Source organism: Somniosus microcephalus, chromosome 4 (assembly GCF_052327205.1).
Source record: "Somniosus microcephalus isolate GS21.2 chromosome 4, FLI_Smic_1.0, whole genome shotgun sequence".
NCBI lineage: Eukaryota > Metazoa > Chordata > Chondrichthyes > Squaliformes > Somniosidae > Somniosus > Somniosus microcephalus.
In genome coordinates, this window is record NC_140990.1 from 94,311,777 (window position 1) to 94,333,739 (window position 21,963).

The 21,963-nt window shown below is 47.6% G+C and overlaps 1 protein-coding gene across 1 annotated transcript; it reads right to left on the reverse strand.

Moving 5' to 3' along the window:
- Positions 1–1,826: 1,826 nt before the first annotated feature.
- LOC147119524 (chaperone Ric-8A-like) lies at positions 1,827–21,581 on the reverse strand. The gene is made up of 3 exons (XM_085983749.1): positions 21,271–21,581; positions 17,803–17,850; positions 1,827–2,462 (listed from the first exon to the last, which is right to left on the reverse strand). The coding sequence occupies exons 1-3, from the start codon at positions 21,352–21,354 to the stop codon at positions 1,842–1,844; spliced, it is 753 nt and encodes a 250-aa protein (XP_085839875.1). The 5' UTR covers positions 21,355–21,581; the 3' UTR covers positions 1,827–1,841.
- Positions 21,582–21,963: the final 382 nt, after the last annotated feature.

The window sequence follows — 21,963 nt, forward strand, 5'->3', positions numbered from 1 at the left end:
CGGTAACCACGATTGTTAATTTACTCGTATCTCAGCTCAGATCCTATTTATCGAACTGCAAGAGGACAATTGGTGAGGCACTATTCATTCAAAATATTCTCCCTTTGTAGACAAGGAATTTTATCATAAACTTGTTTGTAAAAGTTTAGTTTTCTCATAGATCTCTCGGCCCTTCTGTTGGCGGTCCCTCCCGGCTTGGCCACGAGTAACAGGCATCAATGGCCATCTCGTCTAGCTTCTAACACCTTTTATTGTCTCTTTTTTACTTATTTTGTTTCTTTTATTCTTTTGTCCGATCGCAGCCCTGCCTCCGATCTATCTTTTCTTTACAGTTTTGAAGAAGGGTTCGACCCAAAACGTCAACTCAAATTTCTGTCCACGGATGTTGCCTGACCTGCTGAGTTTTTCCAGCATTTTCTGTTGTTATTTCGGATTTCCAACATCCGCAGTATTTTGCTATCGTATCAATGACAGGGATCTGTCCAACATTACAAACAGCTTCCGCCAGCTTGAAGCTGCTCAGGAGCTGGCCAACCCCAGGAAACCAGCATCACCACAGAGGAGGTGACATAGCATAGTGCTAATTGCAGTTGTATACTGAAACAGCTCAAAGTACGCCACACAATGAATCACTTGAGAGTACGAGAGAAAGGACTTGTGTTTCTCCAGCACCTTTCACACCTTCATCATGTCCCAAAGTGCTTCACAGACAATTCATTATTTCTGAAGTGCTGTCACTGTTGTTACTAGGTAAACATGGCCGCCCACAAACAGCAATGGAGTGATTGTTAATGCGGTTTTGATGGCGCTGGTCGAGGAGAGAAATGCAGGACACTGGAAGAACCCCCTAATCATCTTCGAATAGCGCTATGGGACTTTTTACGTCCACCTCAACAGGCAGAATGAGCCTCAGTTAAAGGTCTCAGCTGAAAGATGGCAGCTCCATCCATGCAGCGTTCCCTCGGTACTGTCGTGCAGAGGCAGCCTAGTGCTCGCGTCCTGGAGTGGGGCTTGATCCCACGACCTACTGACTCAGAGGCGAGAGCGTTACCCCTGAGCCAAGCTGACACTCGAATCATGACTATTCTGTAGACAAAGTTAATAAGATATCAGTACATTCCTAGTTGGTTATGCGACCAACTGTATCTATAGGGCAAGATTAATAGGATAAAACTAGGGGGTCGCAGGAAGAAACATAGAAGATAGGAGCAGGAGTAGGCCATTCGGCCCCTCGAGCCTGCTCCGCCATTCAACGAGAGGTAGAGAAACACTGACCACAAGAGTTCACAGAGTTAGGTTCCCCCCACCCCCCTCATCATTTCAATTCTGTTTGTGCTGAATCTAACTCAGCCTCAAGAAAATAATAAGTTTTAAGAAGCTTCCAGCAGGTTTTATGCAAGAACAGCAGCCAGGGAGAGGGAGCCAGTTAAAGTACGAGGCCCAGTCAAGTGCTTTAATAACACAAGGGCCCATATTCCAAAACCGACATAATAAAGCACAGTAACATAGAAACACAGAAGATAGGAGCAGGAGTCGGCCATTCGGCCCTCGAGCCTGCTCCGCCATTCAATGCGATCATGGCTGATCATCCAAATTCAGTACCCTGTCCCTGCCTTCTCCCCATATCCCTTGATCCCTTTAGCCTTAAGAAATATATCTAACTCCTTCTTGAATATATTTATGAATTGGCCCCCTCAGCGCCAATGCTGGAACCACTATTGCTTTTTGTACCTCAGCTCCACAAAATATGTCACAAAGAACAATGCGGTGTTATCTCTTAAAACATCCATTCTCTTATCTGAACCATCTGCACAAAGCCATGCAGCAATAGATAAATATGGTCAACTTACTTCATCGATTTCTTGCTGGTTGCAGTCATAGGTGGCGTTAAAGAGAGCTTTTAGTGCCTCCATGGCAAAATCCACCTGCTCTTTAGACAACGGAGGAGCCCTGCCATCTGTGGCCACCACATACTTATCTGACCACTTGATATCCAGCGTGTTCTCTAGGATATCAGTCAGCAACAGCAGCCCCTGCAGTTCCTCCTTTACCTGAGCCCTGGTGTCCATCCGCAAGGCTGACAGCAGGAAAAGGAGACGCAAGTCAAAGAACTTAATCTCGTGAGCCAGGTTTTTGTCTCTGTGCATCTTTAAGCGCTCACAGACTCCAACGGCAAGCTTGAAGTCCACACTGAGTTGCTGTGCCGCCTGACTGTTGAACACGATGTTGCACAGGCATTTTAAAGCCTCAACGATAACGCCGAAGTCGGACATCTCCTGCATCGAGCTTTGCGTGTACTCCAATCCAGCCAACCTCACTAGGACCAGCATTCCCGGCCTGGTCGTCACAGGAGCCAAAACCTTCTTGTCCCTGGAGAGAATGCGGATCGTTTCTAAGCAGGTGGCTTGGCAGGATGGCCCCAGGTCCTTCTGCAGCACCTTCAGTACTTCATCACATAGTTTCTGTCAAACATCAAATGGCAGGCAGTTAGAAATTGTCTGCAAAGGTTAAATATTACATTTCAGAACCAACACCTCAAAAGATCCCGACTATTGTACAGCAAAACAGTGAGGAAGACCACCGACATTTTGACAAGGCATTTAAAATGGCTCCTGTGGAGCATAAACACCGGCATGGACCTGTTGGGCCGAATGGCCAGTGTCTGTGCTGTAAATACTTTGGAAAAATATATAAATATCATTAAGAAGCTATTTAACTTCTAGCAACAATGTCAATTTAAAATAACTTGGTTGCTTTATAACTTACGCTTTCTATACTAAAAATATGGGTTTACTTCCATAAAAAGTTTATTTAATACTACTATAAGCCCACTGACTCCAAAGCTACCTTGATTACACTTTCTCCCACCCCACTTGCTGTATGGACTCTATTCCATTCTCCCAATTTCTCCGTCTCCATCTCATCTGTTCGGACGATGCCGCCTCTCATACTGGTGCTTCCGACATGTCTTCATTTTTGTTCAACTGAGGATTCCCCTCCACCGTGGTTGACACGGCCCTCGACCGTGTCCGTCCCATTTCCTGCACTTCTGCTCTCACCCCTTCCCCTCCCTCCCAGAACCACGATAGGGTTCCCCTTGCCCTCACCTTCCACCCCACCAGCCTCCACATTCAACGGATCATCCTCCGCCATTTCCGTCACCTCCAACCACATCTTCCCCTCACCTCCCCTTTCAGCATTCAGAAGGGACCGTACCCTCCGCAACACCCTGGTCCACTCCTCAATCACCTCTTCCCATGCAAACGCAGGAGATGCAACACCTGCCCTTGTACCTCCTCCCTTCCCACCGTCCAGGACCCAAACACTCCTTCCAGGTTAAACAGCGACTCACTTGTACTTCTTGCAATTTAGTATACTGTATTCGCTGCTCACGATGCGGTCTCCTCTGCATTGGGGAGACCAAAAGTAGATTGGGTGACCGCTTTGCGGAACACCTCCGGTCAGTCATAAGTATGATCCTGAGCTTCCGGTTGCTTGTCATTTTAATTCTCCGCCACACTCCCACTCTGACCTCGTCCTCCTACACTGTTCCAATGAAGCTCAACGGAAGAATATAAGAACATAAGAAATAGGAGCAGGAGTAGGCCATTCGGCCCTTCGAGCCTTCTCCGCCATTCAATGAGATCATGGCTGATCTTCTGCCTCAACTCCATTCACCGGCCCTATCGCCATATCCCTTGATGCCCTTACTAGTCAGAAATCTATCGACTTCTGTTTTGAATATACCCAATGACTGAGCCTCCACAGCCCTCTGGGGTAGAGAATTCCAAAGATTCACCACCCTCTGTGTGAAGAAATTTCTTCTCATCTCAGTCCTGAATGGCCTACCCTTTATCCTGAGGCTGTGGCCCCTGGTTCTAGACTCCCCAGCCAATGGAAACATTCTCCCAGCATCCACCGTATCAAGCCCTGTAATCATTTTCTATGCTTCAATGAAATCCCCTCTCATTCTTCTGAATTCAAGAGAATACAGGCCTAGTTTACTCAATCTCTTCTCATGACAGTTCCGCCATCCCAGGAATCAATCTCGTGAACCTTCGTTGCACTCCCTCTATGGCAAGTATATCCTTCCTTAGGTAAGGAGACCAAAATTGTACACAGTACTCCAGGTGTGGTCTCACCAAGGCCCTATATAATTGGAGTAAGACTTCTTTACTCCTGTACTCAAATCCTCTTGTAATTCACTTTCAGTGACTCATGTACAAGGACACCCAGGTCCCTTTGAGCATCTGCATTCCCCAATCTTTCACCATTTAGGAAATACTCTGCCTTTCTGTTTTTCTACCAAAGTGGATAACTTCACATTTATCCACATTATATTCCATCGGCCATGTTCTCACCCACTCACTGAGCCTGTCGAGATCCCCTTGAAGTCTCTTCACATCCTCTTCACAACTGACACTGCCACCTAGCTTTGTATCATCAGCAAATTTGGAAATGTTACATTTAGTCCCCTCATCCAAATCAATGATATAGATTGTGAATAGCTGGGGCCCAAGCACCGATCCTTGGGGTACCCCACTAGTCACAGCCTGCCATCCTGAAAAAGACCTGTTTATCCCTACTCTTTGTTTTCTGTCTGTTAACCAATTCTCAAGCCATGCTAATATATTACCCCCAATTCTATGTGCCCTAATTTATTCACCAACCTTTTGTGTGGGACCTTATCGAAGGCCTTCTGAAAATCCAAATACACCACATCTACTGGTTCCCCTTTGTCTATTCCACTAGTTACATCCTCAAAGAACTCCAATAGGTTTGTTAAACAGGATTTCCCTTTCATAAATCCATGTTGACTCTGCCCAATCTTACTTGGAAGCTCGAGGAACAGCACCTCATCTTTCAATTAGGCACTTTACAGCCTTCTGGACTCAACAGTGACTTCAACAATTTCAGGTCATAACCTCTGTCCCATTTTTTTGGACAGCAGGTGCTGGTAATGATTCTGATATTCCCATTTACTCCTCCTCTAGACTCATCTTTTGTTTCTTTACTTGTCCCATTACCATCTCCTTTTGCCTGGCCCCATCATCCCTTTTGTCATTTAATCTCTCCTGCCCTCCACCCGATCACAGACCCTCCCTTTTGTTCTTTCCTCCTCCCCCCCCCTTTCCCAGCCCCTGCACTTGCTTAAAACTCTAACTTTTTCCGGTTCTGACGAAGGGTCATCCACCTGAAACGTTAACTCTGTTTCTCTCTCCACAGGTGCTGCCTGACCTGCTGAGTGTCTCCAGCATTTTCTGTTTTTATTTATTTAATACTGATATAAACTGTAGAGAACAGCAACAAACTATTGCCAATCATATTTACACCATTAGTTAACAATTCAGACTGAAGATAAGTGGAAAGATATTTGTCCATTAAAATATACTACTGGCTGGAAACAAAGGTGCCAGTGGGTGGACTGAATGAAGTGCTCTGAGCATTAAATAATTAGCGATTAATCTGGAGAACAATCTCTTCAACAGAAATGATTATATTGGACACCTATGTTTACATCGGGTTTAAACTCTTGAAGGTGATTGAGTTTCGCCTCCATAAGCTGGGTGGGAGGGTATGCTGTGAGGAGGATGTCGTGAAACTCCAGTACAATTTGGACAGGTTGGGTGATTGGGCAGAAACATGGCAAATGCACTATAATGTGGATAAATGTGAGGTTATCCACTTTGGTGGCAAAAACAGGAAGGCAGATTATAATTTGAATGGCAATAGATTGGGAGAAGGGGAAGTGCAAAGAGACCTGGGTGTTCTTGTGCACCAGTCGCTGAAGGTAAGCATGCAGGTGCAGCAGGCGGTTAAGAAGGCAAATGGTATGTTGGCCTTCGTAGCAAGAGGGTTCGAGTACAGGAACAAGGATGTCTTGCTGCAGTTCTACAGGGCCTTGGTGAGACCGCACCTTGAGTATTGTGTGCAGTTTTGGTCGCCTTACCTGAGGAAGGACGTTCTTGCCATGGAAGGAGTGCAGCGAAGATTCACCAGGTTGATACCTGGGATGGCAGGAATGACGTATGAGGAGAGATTGTGTCGATTGGGCTTATGCTCACTGGAGTTTAGAAGATTGAGAGTGGATCTCATCGAAACCAATAAAATTCTGTCAGGCCTGGACAGACTAGATGCAGGAAGGATGTTTCTGATGGCCGGGGAGTCCAGAACCAGGGGTCATAGTCTAAGGATAAGGGGTAAGCCATTTAGGACTGAAATGAGGAGGAATTTCTTCACCCAGAGAGTGGTGAACCTGTGGAATTCTCTGCCACAGAGGGCGGTGGAGGCCAGTTCATTAAATATATTCAAGAAAGAGTTGGATATATTTCTTAAGGCTAAAGGGATCAAGGGATATGGGGAGAAGGCAGGGACAGGGTACTGAGTTTGGATGATCAGCCATGATCTCATTGAATGGCGGAGCAGGCTCGAAGGGCCGAATGGCCTACTCCTGCTCCTATCTTCTATGTTTCTATAAAAGTCACTCAAGTAGATGATAACACGCTGCTATTAACATAGCATCAAAGTACTTATATTATCACACGCCATGCTGTGAAATTAAAATATCCACACACACGGATTGCCTACATGTGCTTAATAGGTCCTGCAATGACAATAGCCAAATGTCTACGTGTGCTATGTACTCGGGGCGGGGGAGTGGGACTAGCTGAAGTGCTCTTGCAGAGAGCCGGCACGGGCTCGACGGGCCGAATGGCCTCCTTCTGTGCTGTAACCATTCTATGATACTCTTAGGGCAGGAATTTAACTCAGGAGTCGGGACTACAACTTTCGGGGTTGTAGTCTCGCCTCCATCGGGATGCGGCCAATCCACGCGATCTTAACTTGATTGACCTTGTTGAGCCCGCTGGGGTTCAACAAGGTCAATCCAAGCTCTGGAATTCCCTCCCTAAACCTCTCCGCCTCTCTACCTCTCTCTCCTCCTTTAAGACGCTCCTTAAAACCTACCTCTTTCCTATCCTAATACCTCCTTATGTGGCTCGGTGTCAAATTCTGTTTGATAATCGCTCCTGTGAAGCACCTTGGGACGTTTCACTACATTAAAGACGCTATATAAATGCAAGTTGTTGTTGTTGATATAGATTAACACGCAAGAGAAATTAGAGCATTAGAAAGATTAATCACTGTGACATAGATACTGCAAATTATAAGCGATGAAAATCTACACTTGCTTTCCAGGAACTGACATTGTTCATTTTATATTATTTTTAATGTTTTTTTAAAAAGTCTACACATTCCCAGACAATGCTTAGTCACTACTTATTCTCACAGTACTTGTTCAGTTGCTAATTTTGCCCATCTAACTCCAAGTAACCTGACCCCGCTTTTCGTTCAGACTTGTGCGCTGAAACCCTTGCTTTAGAACGATTAAGGGATACGGAGAAAAGGCAGGAGGAAACTGGAATGAAAAATACACAGCTGTTCTGGTTAAATGGTGAGCGGGCTCGATGGTTCGTCGTTGGGATCTGAATTCCCATCGTCGTCGACACTCCTAATCTTTGAAAGCAACAGCTAAGCCCAGTGTCTGAGGCCGCACTGGGAATCAGAAATGGTGTGGTCAGTGATCACCTTCTCATCTCTGACTTATAAAGCAGACCAAAATAACAGGGTACCTGGAGGTCACTGTAAATCTAGATCAGGGGACAAAGGGTTCTGCCCCGCCAGCCAGCTCAGAGGCCCCGAAGAGATCCACTACACTGTTAGCTTGTCTTTTCGCTGCAGCACAACTTTGCCTCGCTAAACATCCTCTGAGCCACTGGTGTGCAACAAGGCAACAAAAGAAAGTACAAAGAGTTGAAATAAGATAAAAGGGACTTTAGAATCGCTTTGAATGAAGTTTGCATTTGTACAAGACTTGCGTGTTCACAACCACTGGCAGACAATTTTTTTTAAATCTATAAATAACACAAATGGCTAGAAGTATCAAGTCAAGTATCCTAGCAACAGGTTCGGGGGGCCTTCCTCGAGGCTGCTGCTGACACTTCTCTTACTAACCCACAGCAGTCAGAACCACCTGGAGTGTTCGAGCGCAGCCAGATTAACCCTCATTGTCAGCGCTTCATTGAGAAGATAGGGCTCTTAAATGCAAAGAGGAAAATGTACCCACAACACTCGGCCATTTCAAGCACCGTACATATGTACAGGACTAGAAATCGGTGTTTTGGTCTGGCGCTAAATGTAGAAAGCGTCTTGTACACAAGTCATGTCCTCTGTTCATTTCCCTCATCGCACAGCAGTGAATTCCTGCTGCCTATTGTCCAACAAACACAGTGATATTTAAGTAGTAGCTTGCCCTCCCAACCTCAGTCGACTTACAGAAAATCAAAGACAGCTCAGAATAAGTACAAAGAGAGAAGATCTCAAATCAGCAGTAGGAATCAGGATCAAAGGCAGGAGAGAAAACTGACATTTAAATATCACTGCACTCGAAGACCAGAAAAACCAGAAAGAACAGGAGAGAAATTGTATTTCATCTCACAAGATAAATATGGGAGAGGAAGGCCAATTGGCCTCTCTTAGCTCATCTTTCACGAAAGGCCCTACCGATCCCTCGTCATGGCATCCCACTGTTCCTTAAATGATTCCAGGGTTTTGTACTATCCTACCCAGGGCCCATTCCGTGGGTTAGTCACTCTCTGGGTGAAGATCTTCCTGGCATCAGTCCTAAGGTTTCCTTTTACTAGTTTGAACCTATGTCCCCTTGGTCCTGCTTTAAGCTTGAAGTAATTTCTTGAATGTACCTTTCCCAAACTGTTTACTACCTTATTATACCTCTCGAAAAGAAGCAACTGAAAGATGATCTTATGACTTTCACAGTGTTCATCAACACCCTCACAGTGACCGTCAGTGCCACACAAATCTCCTCCCTCGTCTCCCTTATATCATTGAACTTAGTTCCTCTGAAATTCTATGTCTGGCTTCTTGTCCTTGGTATTTCTGAGTCCTAGATCACGTCAAACTTGATCATTCTGGAATATAGGAATTGCTGGACGAAAAAAGACCGAGGTCCATCGAGTTCGCCTTCTCCCAGCATGGGAGCCGCACGATCCAACGATAATGGAGTTGTTGACCAATCACAGCGATGAATCTATCAATGAGTCTACAACAGACCTAGACACGAGGTGAGGAAACCCCCCAGTGGTGGAGAGCTTTAGGAACCAGAGGTCCAAAGTCACCCGTTCCTCCCGAGCTCGCTACACTCCCCACACGGCATGTCTCACATTACTGTATCGCAAAATACTATTTTCTGAAAGAAATCTCTCTCATTTGCATTGGAATGAATCAACACTAACTGCTTTCCCCGTCTCCCGAGGGAGCCTGTTCCATAGAGTGACTACTCTGAATATTGTTTCCACAGATTCGTTTTCAATTTCCCCCCTTCAAGCGCAGGCCGTGCCCTCTGGGTCTATTGTTCTGGACACGGTGAGACAGCTGGTCATGGTCGACATTATTCAGTCCCTTTAGAATCCCAAAAACAGCAACCATATCACCTCTCGTCCTTCTCTTTTCCAGTGAGAACATAGCCATTCTGTGACTACTATCGCCCAGTACAGGATAAAAATGATGCTTTGTTGACAGGAGGATTATGGACTTTCTTTTGGTGGGGGCAGGGGAGATTTTGAGTAGTGCTGTCAATCAAACACACCTCACACAGAATGGTTGCATTTGGATTGAATAGCTTGGCCATGGCTTCAGATAAATCAACTAAATGTTGTAACAAAAGATCACGTTAAGCTGGAATATGATTTCCGTGCGTGGAGCTGGATTTTAATTCTTTATGTACTGTGACAATTAAGAAGCCATTACCAAACTAAATCACGGACATAAATGTTTTATTTTTATCACAATCGAAATCAAATATTTATATATCATAAACTGAGATACTTTACAACTGTAATAAGAAATGAAAACTGACAGGATTAGTTTTGAGGTGCAATCCCAATTATTATTTATACACATTTCATCTTGTTTTTCTGTAGATCTTCGGGTTAATCAATAGCAGGAATTTACGGGACGGTGACTTCAGACCAGGATATCATGGGATTCATTTACTGGAGGAGGCGTTCCTGAAAAAGTCCCTGTTTTGCATAAAACCCTCTTTTAAATACTTATATTGTAATTATCGGCAGCTCAAAAGAACACACACGTTGGATTATCCCTGAGCTAGAGAGGCTGCAGTAAACTGTGGCTGGGGGGGGGGGGCAGTACCACCATGGACTAACTGGGCAAATTACCAGTCAACCCAGAAAATGCATCTTTAGGCCTAATGTAAATGCGAACACACCAGCAGAACAAGAAGCTGCTGCACCACCTAAAGAGCTTAATTTGCAAAGTCAGAATTAAATAACACTGGATTCAAATGCAACTCACTAGCTCATTCGGACTTCATTAACCTTTTAACTACTATAAAAAGAGAATTTCAACATCAAAATAAAACCAGCCAGTTGCCACCAAGTATCTTCAAATACCGTTTTCTCAACTCAATGGGCTGGCAACAGCTTCTTAACTTTCCACACAATCTAAAATCTGCATCTTTTGCTTTCTGCTTGGCAGAGTAATGCAAGTCCGGGTCCAACACTTAACCCTGACCGAGATACTTTACTTATTGGAACTTAAGTAGAATTCCCACCACACCTTCAGTCTACTAAGTAGCAGGAACTATCACAGGCTAAAATACAAAATGTATTCACAATTAATATGCAGAAGGATATTACATGAATATACAACCCAGCACAAGCAACATTTTACAACGTATAGAATGTCCACTTAAAGAACCATTTGCTATCGCAGTTCCTTCTGGCACCCTCCTGGGTATCAACCGTGGCTCAGTGGGTAGCACTCTCACCTGAGTCAGAAGGTAATGGGGGGAAAATTCAGTGTCGCCCCGTTTGGGGTGCCATTATCGGCCGTGCGCAAAGTTTAGCGCCTGGCGCTAATTATCGCCTCCGACGGCAAACTTGGCTTTTATCGCCCCTGGAGGTGATTGGAGCACTAAATCAGGCGCTTCACACCTGTCTTAAGGCGCAAAGGCCGAGGAGCGAGGCGCTACCTCAGAGCGCTGGCGAAGCAAGGAAGGGCAAATCAAAATAAACCTGCAAAGTGCTGCTCAGTCCCCAAAACTCCTTCACACAGCGTTGAATCTCTCCAGAAGTCTCTCTCTCTCTCTCTCAGAATGCGTGGTGTAAAAATGTCGCCGACAACAAAAGGCAGGAAGCGGTCGCCTTTAAATAGCGCTCCCCCAGTCCCTTTCTGACAGCAAAACGCTCCCCTCAACCTGTCGTTGCTAGCGGCAGGCGGTAAGGCAGGGGGCACCACTCAATATCTGGTCCAGGGTGCTACCGGGGCGTTGCGCACTCGACTGACGTCACGATCGGCCGGTGCAGGAGATCGTGGCGGTAGTGTTTAGCGCCGCCGCAAAATGTCCAGTTAATTTCGCGAGCGGCGCAAACATCGCCGTGCCCGGGCGCTAGTTGCTTTGCGCCCCATTAGCGCCCTCTTAAGGTGCTAACGGGAGGCGCAAACAACGGAATTTTTCCCCCAGTGAGTTCAAACCCCAGTCCAAAGACTTGAACACATAAATAATCCAGGCTGACTCTCCCAGTGCAGTGCTGAGGGAGTGCTGCACTGTCGGAGGTGCCGTTAAACCGAGGCTCTGTCTGCCCTGTCAGGTGGATGCAAGAGATCTCAAGGTCACTATTTCGAAGAAGAGCAGGGGAGTTATTCCCGGTGTCCTGGGCCAACATTTATCCCTCAATCAACGTCATTAAAACAGATTATTTGGTCATTATCACATTGCTGTTTGTGGGAGCTTGCTGTGCGCAAATTGGCTGCCGCGTTTCCTACATTACAACAGTGACTACACTTCAAAAAGTACTTCATTGGCTGTGAAGCGCTTTGGGACGCCCCAAGGTGGTGAAAGACGCAAGTGCAGGTTTGTTTGCTCTTTCCATTGTGATTACAGTTTCTGGCCTCAGGTAGAAGGTTTCACTTGACACCCATTGGCCAAACACTCTCTGAGCTCTTCAGCTTGCAGAACCCTCAGGAATCTGACAGGAACTTCAGCGCACAGGAGGATCCACTGGTTTTTTCCCTTTGAAGATTGGACTATCAATCATGATCAAAGCAATTATACTATTTTGACATGTGACAATAGCACAGGCACTCGAGATATTGCTGAGACTATAATCTCGTGAAGAAACCTTGCTAGCATCCCGTGGAGTTAACACACATTGTCTGGAAATCTGGCTGGCTGAACCCTTGAGTGTCTGCAGCCAGAGGATTGCAGGACTGGCTCACAAACACGTTTCCACAAAGTGTGCAGCCCAATTCACCCCTATATCAAAGGGTAAGGCAATCAAAGCATCTACTTACCGTTATTTTGCCATTAACACCATTAAGACATTAATGAAGATTGGATTGCTAGTCCTTGAAAACTTAATAAACTCTGGAAGACCAGGACCTAGAAATTCGGTGGGCTGCGCCACCAGTTAGCGCCTAAAGAGGGCACTCCGTGGCTTTAGCGCCACTGGCCACGCCTCCCGCGATATTTAGCTGGGGCGCTAATGGCGGCGTTAGCCTGTTGTGCTGCGCCGCCACCGATGACATCATCGGTGTGCGCAGCGCCCCGCTACCGCCCCGATCTCGATATTCGGTAGCGCCCGCCTCTGTAACGCCGTTCGCAAATCGCACCCAGTTCACGGGGCCTACCTGTGGTGGCAGTGGCGCAAATTAAGGTGGAGGTGCGGGGCGGCCGTTTTTTTCGGCGGCCGCCTGCCAGCACCTCTGTCCCCGGCCTCCTGATCTCCCCCTGCGGCAGTGCCGGCTGTTTTCCGAGAGCCCGGCACTTCTCCTCGGTGCCGGGCTCTTTTGCCGGCACTCGCGATCTCTGATCACGCTGGTGCAAGCCCCTCCCCCTTAAGAATGGGAGGAAGGCCTGCAGTACCGCAGTGCGCCGTGCCGCAGCGCGCCGTGCCGCAGCGTGTGGCGCTGCGATATTCAGTTTCAGCGCCCTACGCGGAGCGCCTCGAGCCTCGCCCCGTGTCCCTCTTGGGGTGCTCAAGCTGAATTTCCGGCGGGCGCAACTGCTCCGATCGCTGCGCTAATTCCGGCGCCCAGGCGAGCTTGGCGCCCCGTTTGCGGCTCCACCCAATTTCTCCCCCAGGTCTTTTTTGCTTTTATACAGAAACCAGCACAATGTGCAGTTTGGGAACATTAACGGCGCTATATAAATACAAGTTGTTGTTGAGACACAGCCCATTTACGAATTTAACCAGTGTCTTATATGAAGTCAATTAACAGATCATAACCAAAGGTAATAAATCTTATGTAGAAAGATATCTACAGGAGTACGGAGTACAGTCAGCTTCGCTTACTTTGGATGAGAATATTGTGGGCACCCACTTACTACAGACCAAGCCCAATTTTAAATCTGCTGCTCATAATGGACACAAACATCATTCCAACTGGACAATTTTTATATATTGTAAGCGATTACTTTAGTTGGGAGTAGAGGTTTATGATTTATAATCAGCTGAACGGAAGTTGCAGCAAGATTCTTGATCCCTTCACTGTTGTTCCCATTGTGCTACAGATCCCACGCATCAAAAAACACCAGGACAACCCATCCCAAACCCACTGGGCCCCACTCCAGCTGATCCCAAACCCACTGGGCCCCACTCCAGCCGATCCCAAACCCACTGGGCCCCACTCCAGCCGATCCCAAACCCACTCGGTCCCACTCCAGCCGATCCCAAACCCACTCGGTCCCAATCCAGCTGATCCCAAACCCACTGGGCCCCACTCCAGCCGATCCCAAACCCACTCGGTCCCACTCCAGCTGATCCCAAACCCACTGGGCCCCACTCCAGCCGATCCCAAACCCACTCGGTCCCACTCCAGCCGATCCCAAACCCACTCGGTCCCACTTCAGCTGATCCCAAACCCACTCGGTCCCACTCCAGCCGATCCCAAACCCACTCGGTCCCACTCCAGCCGATCCCAAACCCACTCGGTCCCACTCCAGCTGATCCCAAACCCACTCGGTCCCACTACAACTGATCGCAAACCCACTCGGTCCCACTCCAGCCGATCCCAAACCCACTCGGTCCCACTCCAGCTGATCCCAAACCCACTCGGTCCCACTACAACTGATCGCAAACCCACTCGGTCCCACTCCAGCCGATCCCAAACCCACTCGGTCCCACTCCAGCCGATCCCAAACCCACTCGGTCCCACTACAACTGATCGCAAACCCACTCGGTCCCACTCCAGCCGATCCCAAACCCACTCGGTCCCACTCCAGCCGATCCCAAACCCACTCGGTCCCACTACAACTGATCGCAAACCCACTCGGTCCCACTCCAGCCGATCCCAAACCCACTCGGTCCCACTCCAGCCGATCCCAAACCCACTCGGTCCCACTCCAGCCAATCCCAAACCCACTCGGTCCCACTCCAGCCGATCCCAAACCCACTCGGTCCCACTCCAGCCGATCCCAAACCCACTCGGTCCCACTACAACGATTCCAAACCCACTCGGTCCCACTACAACTGATCCCAAACCCACTCGGTCCCACTCCAGCCGATCCCAAACCCACTCGGTCCCATTCCAGCCGATCCAAAACCCACTCGGTCCCACTCCAGCGATCCCAAACCCACTCGGTCCTGCTAGAATCTTGAAGTTGAACAGACTGATGGGCCAAATGGCCTTTACTCACTCTGGATTTTATCCTTCATTCTTCGGTTTTTGAATTCTTCCTTCCTCCTCCCTACTGCCAGTCTTACCACTTTCTACTGATCAGTTCTGAATTAGACAGCTGTGTCAGCTTGGCTCAGTGGGTAGTACTCCCAGCTCGGAGTGAAGAGGTTATGGGTCCCACTCCAGGAACTAAGCACACAATCCAGGCCGACAGTCCCTTTGCAGTACTGTGTAGTGCTGCACTGTCGGGGATGCTGTCCTTGAGTGAGGCGTTAAACCGAGACCCCATCTGCCTGTTTGGATTGGATGGATGTAAAATATCCGATGATACTACTGAAGAGCAGAACGTTCTTCCAGTGCCTTGGTCAATATTCCTCCTTCAACCCACACCAAAAATAAACAGATTAACTGGTCATTTATTTAATTTGCCGTTTGTAGGACATTGTGTTTACCGACATCACAACAGCGATTACACATCAAAAACTAATCCATTGGCTTTGAAGCGCTCTGGGACATTCCAAGGACCTCCCAACGCACTCCTGGCCGGCCTCCTACGTTCTAACCTCCGTAAACTTGAGCTCATCCAAAACTCGGCTGCCCCGTGTCCTAACTCACACCCAGTCCCGTTCACCCATCACCCCCTGTGCTCACTGCCCCATGTCCTAACTCGCACCCAGTCCCGTTCACCCATCACCCCCTGTGCTCACTGCCCCGTGTCCTAACTCACACCCAGTCCCGTTCACCCATCACCCCCTGTGCTCACTGCCCCGTGTCCTAACTCACACCCAGTCCCGTTCACCCATCACCCCCTGTGCTCACTGCCCCGTGTCCTAACTCACACCCAGTCCCGTTCACCCATCACCCCGTGCTCACTGCCTCGTGTCCTAACTCGCACCAAGTCCCGTTCACCCATCACCCCCTGTGCTCACTGCCCCGTGTCCTAACTCGCACCGAGTCCCGTTCACCCATCACCCCCTGTGCTCACTGCCTCGTGTCCTAACTCGCACCAAGTCCCGTTCACCCATCACCCCTGTGCTCACTGACCTACATTGGCTCCCGGTTAAGCAAAGCCTAGATTTTAAAATTCTCATCCTTGTTTTCAAATCCCTCCATGGCCTCGCCCCTCCCTATCTCTGTAACCTCCTCAAGCCCTACAATCCTCTGAGATCTCTGCGCTCCTCCAATTCTGGCCTCTTGAGCATCCCTGATTTTAATCGCTCCACCATTGGCGGCCGTGCCTTCAGCTGCCTGGGCCCTAAGCTCTGGAATTCCCTCCCTAAACCTCTCCGCCTCTCTCTCCTCCTTTAAGATGCTCCTTAAAACTTACCTCGTTCACCAAGCTTTTGGTCACCTGCCCTAATATCTCCTTATGTGGCTCGGGGTCAAATTTTGTTTGATAATCGCTCCTGTGAAGCGCCTTGGGGACGTGTTCCTACGTTAAAGGCACTGTATAGAAACACAGAAGATAGGAGCAAGAGTAGGCCATTCGGCCCCTCGAGCCTGTTCCACCATTTAATGGGATCATGGCTGATCATCCAAATTCAGTACCCAGTCCCTGCTTTCTCCCCATATCCCTTGATCCCTTTAGCCTTAAGAAATATATCTAACTCCTTCTTGAATATATTTAATGAATTGGCCTCAACTGCCTTCTGTGGTAGAGAATTCCACAGGTTCACCACTCTCTGGGTGAAGAAATTCCTCCTCATCTCTGTCCTAAATGGCCTACCCCTTATCCTTAGACTGTGACCCCTGGTTCTGGACTCCCCGACCATCGGGAACATCCTTCCTGCATCTAGTCTGTCCAGTCCTGTTAGAATTTTATAAGTTTCAATGAGATCCCCTCTCATTCTTCTAAACTCCAGCGAGTACAAGCCCAATCGACCCAATCTCTCCTCATACGTCATTCCTGCCATCCCAGGTATCAGTCTGGTGAATCTTCGCTGCACTCCCTCCATGGCAAGAACATCCTTCCTCAGATAAGGCGACCAAAACTGCACACAATACTTCAGGTGTGGTCTCACCAAGGCCCTGTACAACTGCAGCAAGACATCCTTGCTCCTGTACTCAAATCCTCTCACTACGAAGGCCAACATACCATTTGCCTTCTTAACTGCCTGCTGCGCCTACATGCTTACCTTCAGCGACTGATGCACAAGGACACCCAGGTCTCGTTGCACTTCCCCTTTTCCCAATCTATTGCTGTTCAGATAATAATCTGCCTTCCTGTTTTTGCCACCAAAGTGGATAACCTCACATTTATCCACATTATACTGCATCTGCCATGCATCTTCCCAATCACCCAACCTGTCCAAATCAAACTGGAGTTTCTCGACATCCTCCTCACAGCACACACGCCCACCCAGCTTTGTGTCGTCTGCAAACTTGGAGATATTACATCTAGTTCCCTTGTCTAGATCATTAATATATATTGTGAATAGCTGGGGTCCTAGTATAAACACAAGTTGTTGTTGTTGAGGACGTGAAAGGTGTTATGTCAATATAAATCTTTCTCTATTAGTATTGGTGATACTGCAAACTAAAAGCTAAGTAGCTTTAAAGTGGCTTGTGACATTTTAGTACATTAAAGGCATTTGCAAGTTGGTTTGTTGTTGTAAAAGACGGCACAGTAAAAACTACTAACCTGCAAAACAGAAAGGTCTGTCCTCCCTCTCGGCTCCAAGCCAAATGCAGAGCTGCTTGGACTCTAAAGCCAGCAGTCTGGTGGATCGGGGGTCTCTGCAAGTCCCAGCAGTTTCACCTTCAGCTTGCATCCAGCTGCAAGAAGCCCGTGCTTCAGAAACTTGGTGTCACCAGCATGAGTCTCACCCAATATAAACCCAGCTATCTTCTCAGCTAAAGTTATCTACCATTTAAACTGCAGTAAACAAAATATATATAAGTTATAAGGACAGAGCCTATCATGTTTTAGATATCTCCAAGTCCACAGATCGTACTACAGGTTGTACTACGGGATTGATATTCGCGATCTCCAAGCCAACACAGTCCAATAGTTCATTTACTGTTAAATGGCTTTGCATTTAAAGCAAATTTTCCTTGCGCGTCATGGAGTGTTTATCAGTTTCTTACCTTTCTCTCTTCTTCCTCATTTAGATCAAATGTGAAAGTTCGACTGTTCTGTTAAATGAGACACACAGTAAATAATTACAATATCAGGAACATAGGAATGTGCGCTACTACAAAAAGCTCCAGTTCTAAAAATAGAATAACTCTCAGTTACTTAACACCTCCCTCAAAATTCTCCCACACTACCTGCCCTCCTCCACCTCCCTGGGCAGTCCACTGCAAGCTTTCATCTTCCTCGGTGGAAAGTAGTTCTGTCTAAATTGTCTGTGCACCTTCCCTCATCTCAGATTGAGCCCTTGCCCCAGGAATAGATTAGAGGACAGGATTCTCGAAAGTCTTCACATTAGAACAGTGCGAAGTTGCTGCTTTCCTTGACTTGCCACTTGTAGGAGCAGCTGAGGAAAACAGCAATATACATTATAATAGAAAACATTGTTTTTGTACAATTATCTGCGAGTGGTTAGGATCTGGAATGCACTGTCTGAAAGGGTGGTGGAGGCAGACTCAATCACGGCTTCAAAAGGGATTTGGAGAAGTACCTGAAAGAAAAGAAATTGCAGAGCTACGGGGAAAGGGCGGGGTAGTGGGACTAGCTGAAGTGCTCTAGCAGGGAGCTGGCACGGGCTCGACGGGCCGAATGGCTTTCTTCCATAATGTAACCACTCTAGGATTCTATGATCTGTAGATTCATGTCAAAGTTTCTGCTGAAATATAACTTTTCTTGGAAGTGAGTGGACAAACTGATGCAAAGTTATAAACTTACTCCACAGTTATCAAATTGGAGAGAGGAGTGGATGGATGATTCGGTTGTAATCAACACTTTCACTGCAAAGCTGTACCACCCCCCTACCTGCTCACTCACTCCTGTTTAACCTTGAGCTCAGCTTCAAGCCCCACTTCCTTTCCATCACCAAAACTGCCTACCTACAACTTCACAACATCGCACGTCTCCAGCACGTTACTGCCGAAAGGCCCATCCTGACTTGTAACATCTCCACATTCAACTTCTCAAATACTCTACTCTTTGCCCTTCTAAAATTCACCCTACACAAGAGACCAGCATCCTATCCTGGACAAAACCCCACTCTCCCATCATCTCCATCCACATAAGAACATAAGAAATAGGAGCAGGAGTCGGCCACAAGGCCCCTCGAACCTGCTCCGCCATTCAATAAGATCATGGCTGATCATCAACTTCAACTCCACTTTCCTGCCCAAACTCCATATCCCTCGATTCCCCTAGAGTCCAAAAATCTATCGATCTCAGCCTTGAATATACTCAATGACTGGAATTCTTTACCCCAAAGGGCTGTGGAGGCTCAAAGATTCACCACCCACTGAGTGAAGAAATTCCTCCTCATCTCAGTCGTAAAAGGCCGGCCCCTTATCCTGAGACTGTGACCCCTGGTTCTCGACTCTCCAGCCAGGGGAAACAACCTCTCGGCATCTACCCTGTCAATCCCCCTCAGAATCTTGTATGTTTCAATGAGATCACCTCTCATTCTTCTAAACTCCCAATGCATCAAATTCAAATCCTCGCCCTTGTTTACAATACTCTCCCCAACTTCATCCCACCGTACCACTGACACCTCCTCGACTCTATGTGCCACCCCATGATCTTCCACCCTTGCATGTCCACTCCACCCCACGACCTTCCAGCCCTTGCATCCTTTGCATGCCGACTACACCTCTCCTTCCACCCTTGGTGGCAGAGCCTTCAGCCGATTTGGCTGTACACTCTGGAACGCTCACTAAATCGCACTACCATCCTGACTTGGAAGTATATCGCCGTTCCTTCATCGTCACTGGGTCAAAATCCTGGAACTCCCTCCCTAACAGCACTAAGGGTGTACCTTCACCACAAGGACTGCAGCAGCTCACCACCACCTTCTCAAGGGCAATTAGGCATTGGCAAAAATGCTGGTCTTGCCAGCAACGCCCACATCCCATGAATGATTAAAAGGAAAAACTCCAAGTATTTCTCTGGTTTGAATTTGAGGAGATCAGAGTCTGTGAAGCAGCTCCCTGTCGTTTTGTGCAGTCTGAACCCAGCTTCCAGTGGCCCCGCAGTACACACTGTCCACAACTCTGCACTAACTGGGAATTCTACTCAGAGCAACAAGAAGAACTGTTGTGGAACCTGAAAAAAATTCATGATGGCACAGAAGGAATTTGCAGGGGCAGTGAAGAGGGAGCCTTCTATAACTGACAGTAATTGGTGCAGATTAAGAAAGATTTCAGTTTAACTACTGACAAAAACTCCAGTGTCTCTACAAAACGTTTACCAACATATATGAATCTCAATCAATAAATATTAATATACAAGGCTCTAAATCACTAAATACAAACAATATATCAGGGTGTAAATCACTAAATATGAATATATCAGGGCATAAATCACTAAATATTGACAATATTTGCGGGTGTAAATCACTAAATATTAACAATTTATGCGGGTGTAAATCACTAAATATGAACAATATCTGCGTGTGCGAATCAGTAAATATGAACAATATTTGCGGGTGCGAATCACTAAATATGAACAATATTTGCGGGTGTGAATCATTAAATATGAACAATATTTGCGGGTGTGAATCATTAAATATGAACAATATTTGCGGGTGTGATCATTAAATATGAACAATATTTGCGGGTGTGAATCATTAAATATGAACAATATTTGCAGGTGTGAATCATTAAATATGAACAATATTTGCGGGTGTGAATCATTAAATATGAACAATATTTGCGGGTGTGAATCATTAAATATGAACAATATTTGCGGGTGTGAATCATTAAATATGAACAATATTTGCGGGTGTGAATCAGTAAATATGAACAATATTTGCGGGTGTGAATCAGTAAATATGAACAATATTTGCGGGTGTGAATCATTAAATATGAACAATATTTGCGGGTGTGATCATTAAATATGAACAATATTTGCGGGTGTGAATCAGTATGTGTCTGTGTGGAGTTTGCACATTCTCCCCGTGTTTGCGTGGGTTTCCTCCGGGTGCTCCGGTTTCCTCCCACAGTCCAAAGATGTGCAGGTTAGGTTGATTGGCTATGATAAAATTGACCCTTAGTGTTAGGGGGATTAAATACGTGGGGTTACGGGGATCGGGTGGGATGTGTGTCGGTGCAGGCTCGATGGGCCGAAATGGCCTCTATCTGCACTGTGAGGTTTTTAAAAAAAAAGTAAATATGAACAATATTTGCGGGTGTGAATCACTAAATATGAACAATATTTGCGGGTGTGAATCACTAAATATGAACAATATTTGCGGGTGTGAATCACTAAATATGAACAATATTTGCGGGTGTGAATCACTAAATATGAACAATATTTGCGGGTCAGTAATTATTTTCAGCCTGTGGCCCAGGGGTTGTGTTTGGGGGCCGGGGTTCGGCCTCCCTGAGCCGGCTGCACCCCCTCCGCCAGCCCGAGGCCCGAGGCCTGAGACTCACCTGCCGGTTGAATCCCTGCAGCTCCTGCTCGATCCGCGCCGTGCTGCCGCTGGCCAGCGCCGCCAGGGCCGGGCCCGGGTCCATGGCCGGGAGTGGGAGCGGAAGCGGGAGGCCGAAACGCAGCCTGAGCCTGGAGTAGAGCCGCTCGCCCCGCCCAGCCCAGCCTGAGCTTGAGCCCCGCCCCGGCCCGGCCTCCCGCCCGTCACCCCGGCAACCGGCCCGGCCCGCGGGGGTAAAGTGGGTGGGGCTGGGGAAGTTTTGGGGGAGGGGGTAGTAGAGTGTAAAGGTGGTTGAGGGGATGGGGTAAAGGAGCAATTGCTGGTTGGGGAGAGAGGGGTGTAATGGGTGTGGGGGGAGTGAGGGGTGATCGGGGGGTGTGAGGGGTGAATGGGTGTGGGGGGGTGAGGGGTGTGGGGGGAGTAGGGGGTGAGAGGGGTGTAATGGGTGTGGGGGGTGTAGGGGGATGAGAGGGTGTAATGGGTGTGGGGGGAGTAGGGGGAGTGAGGGGTGTAATGGGTGTGGGGGGAGTAGGGGGAGAGAGGGGTGTAATCGGGTGTGGGTGGGAGTAGGGGGAGAGAGGGGTGTAATGGGTGTGGGGGAGTAGGGGGAGTGAGGCGGTGTCTGTGTGATGTGGTGATTCGGGTTGTGTGTGATGTGATTCAGGGTGTGTGTGAGGGGTGATTCGGGTTGTGT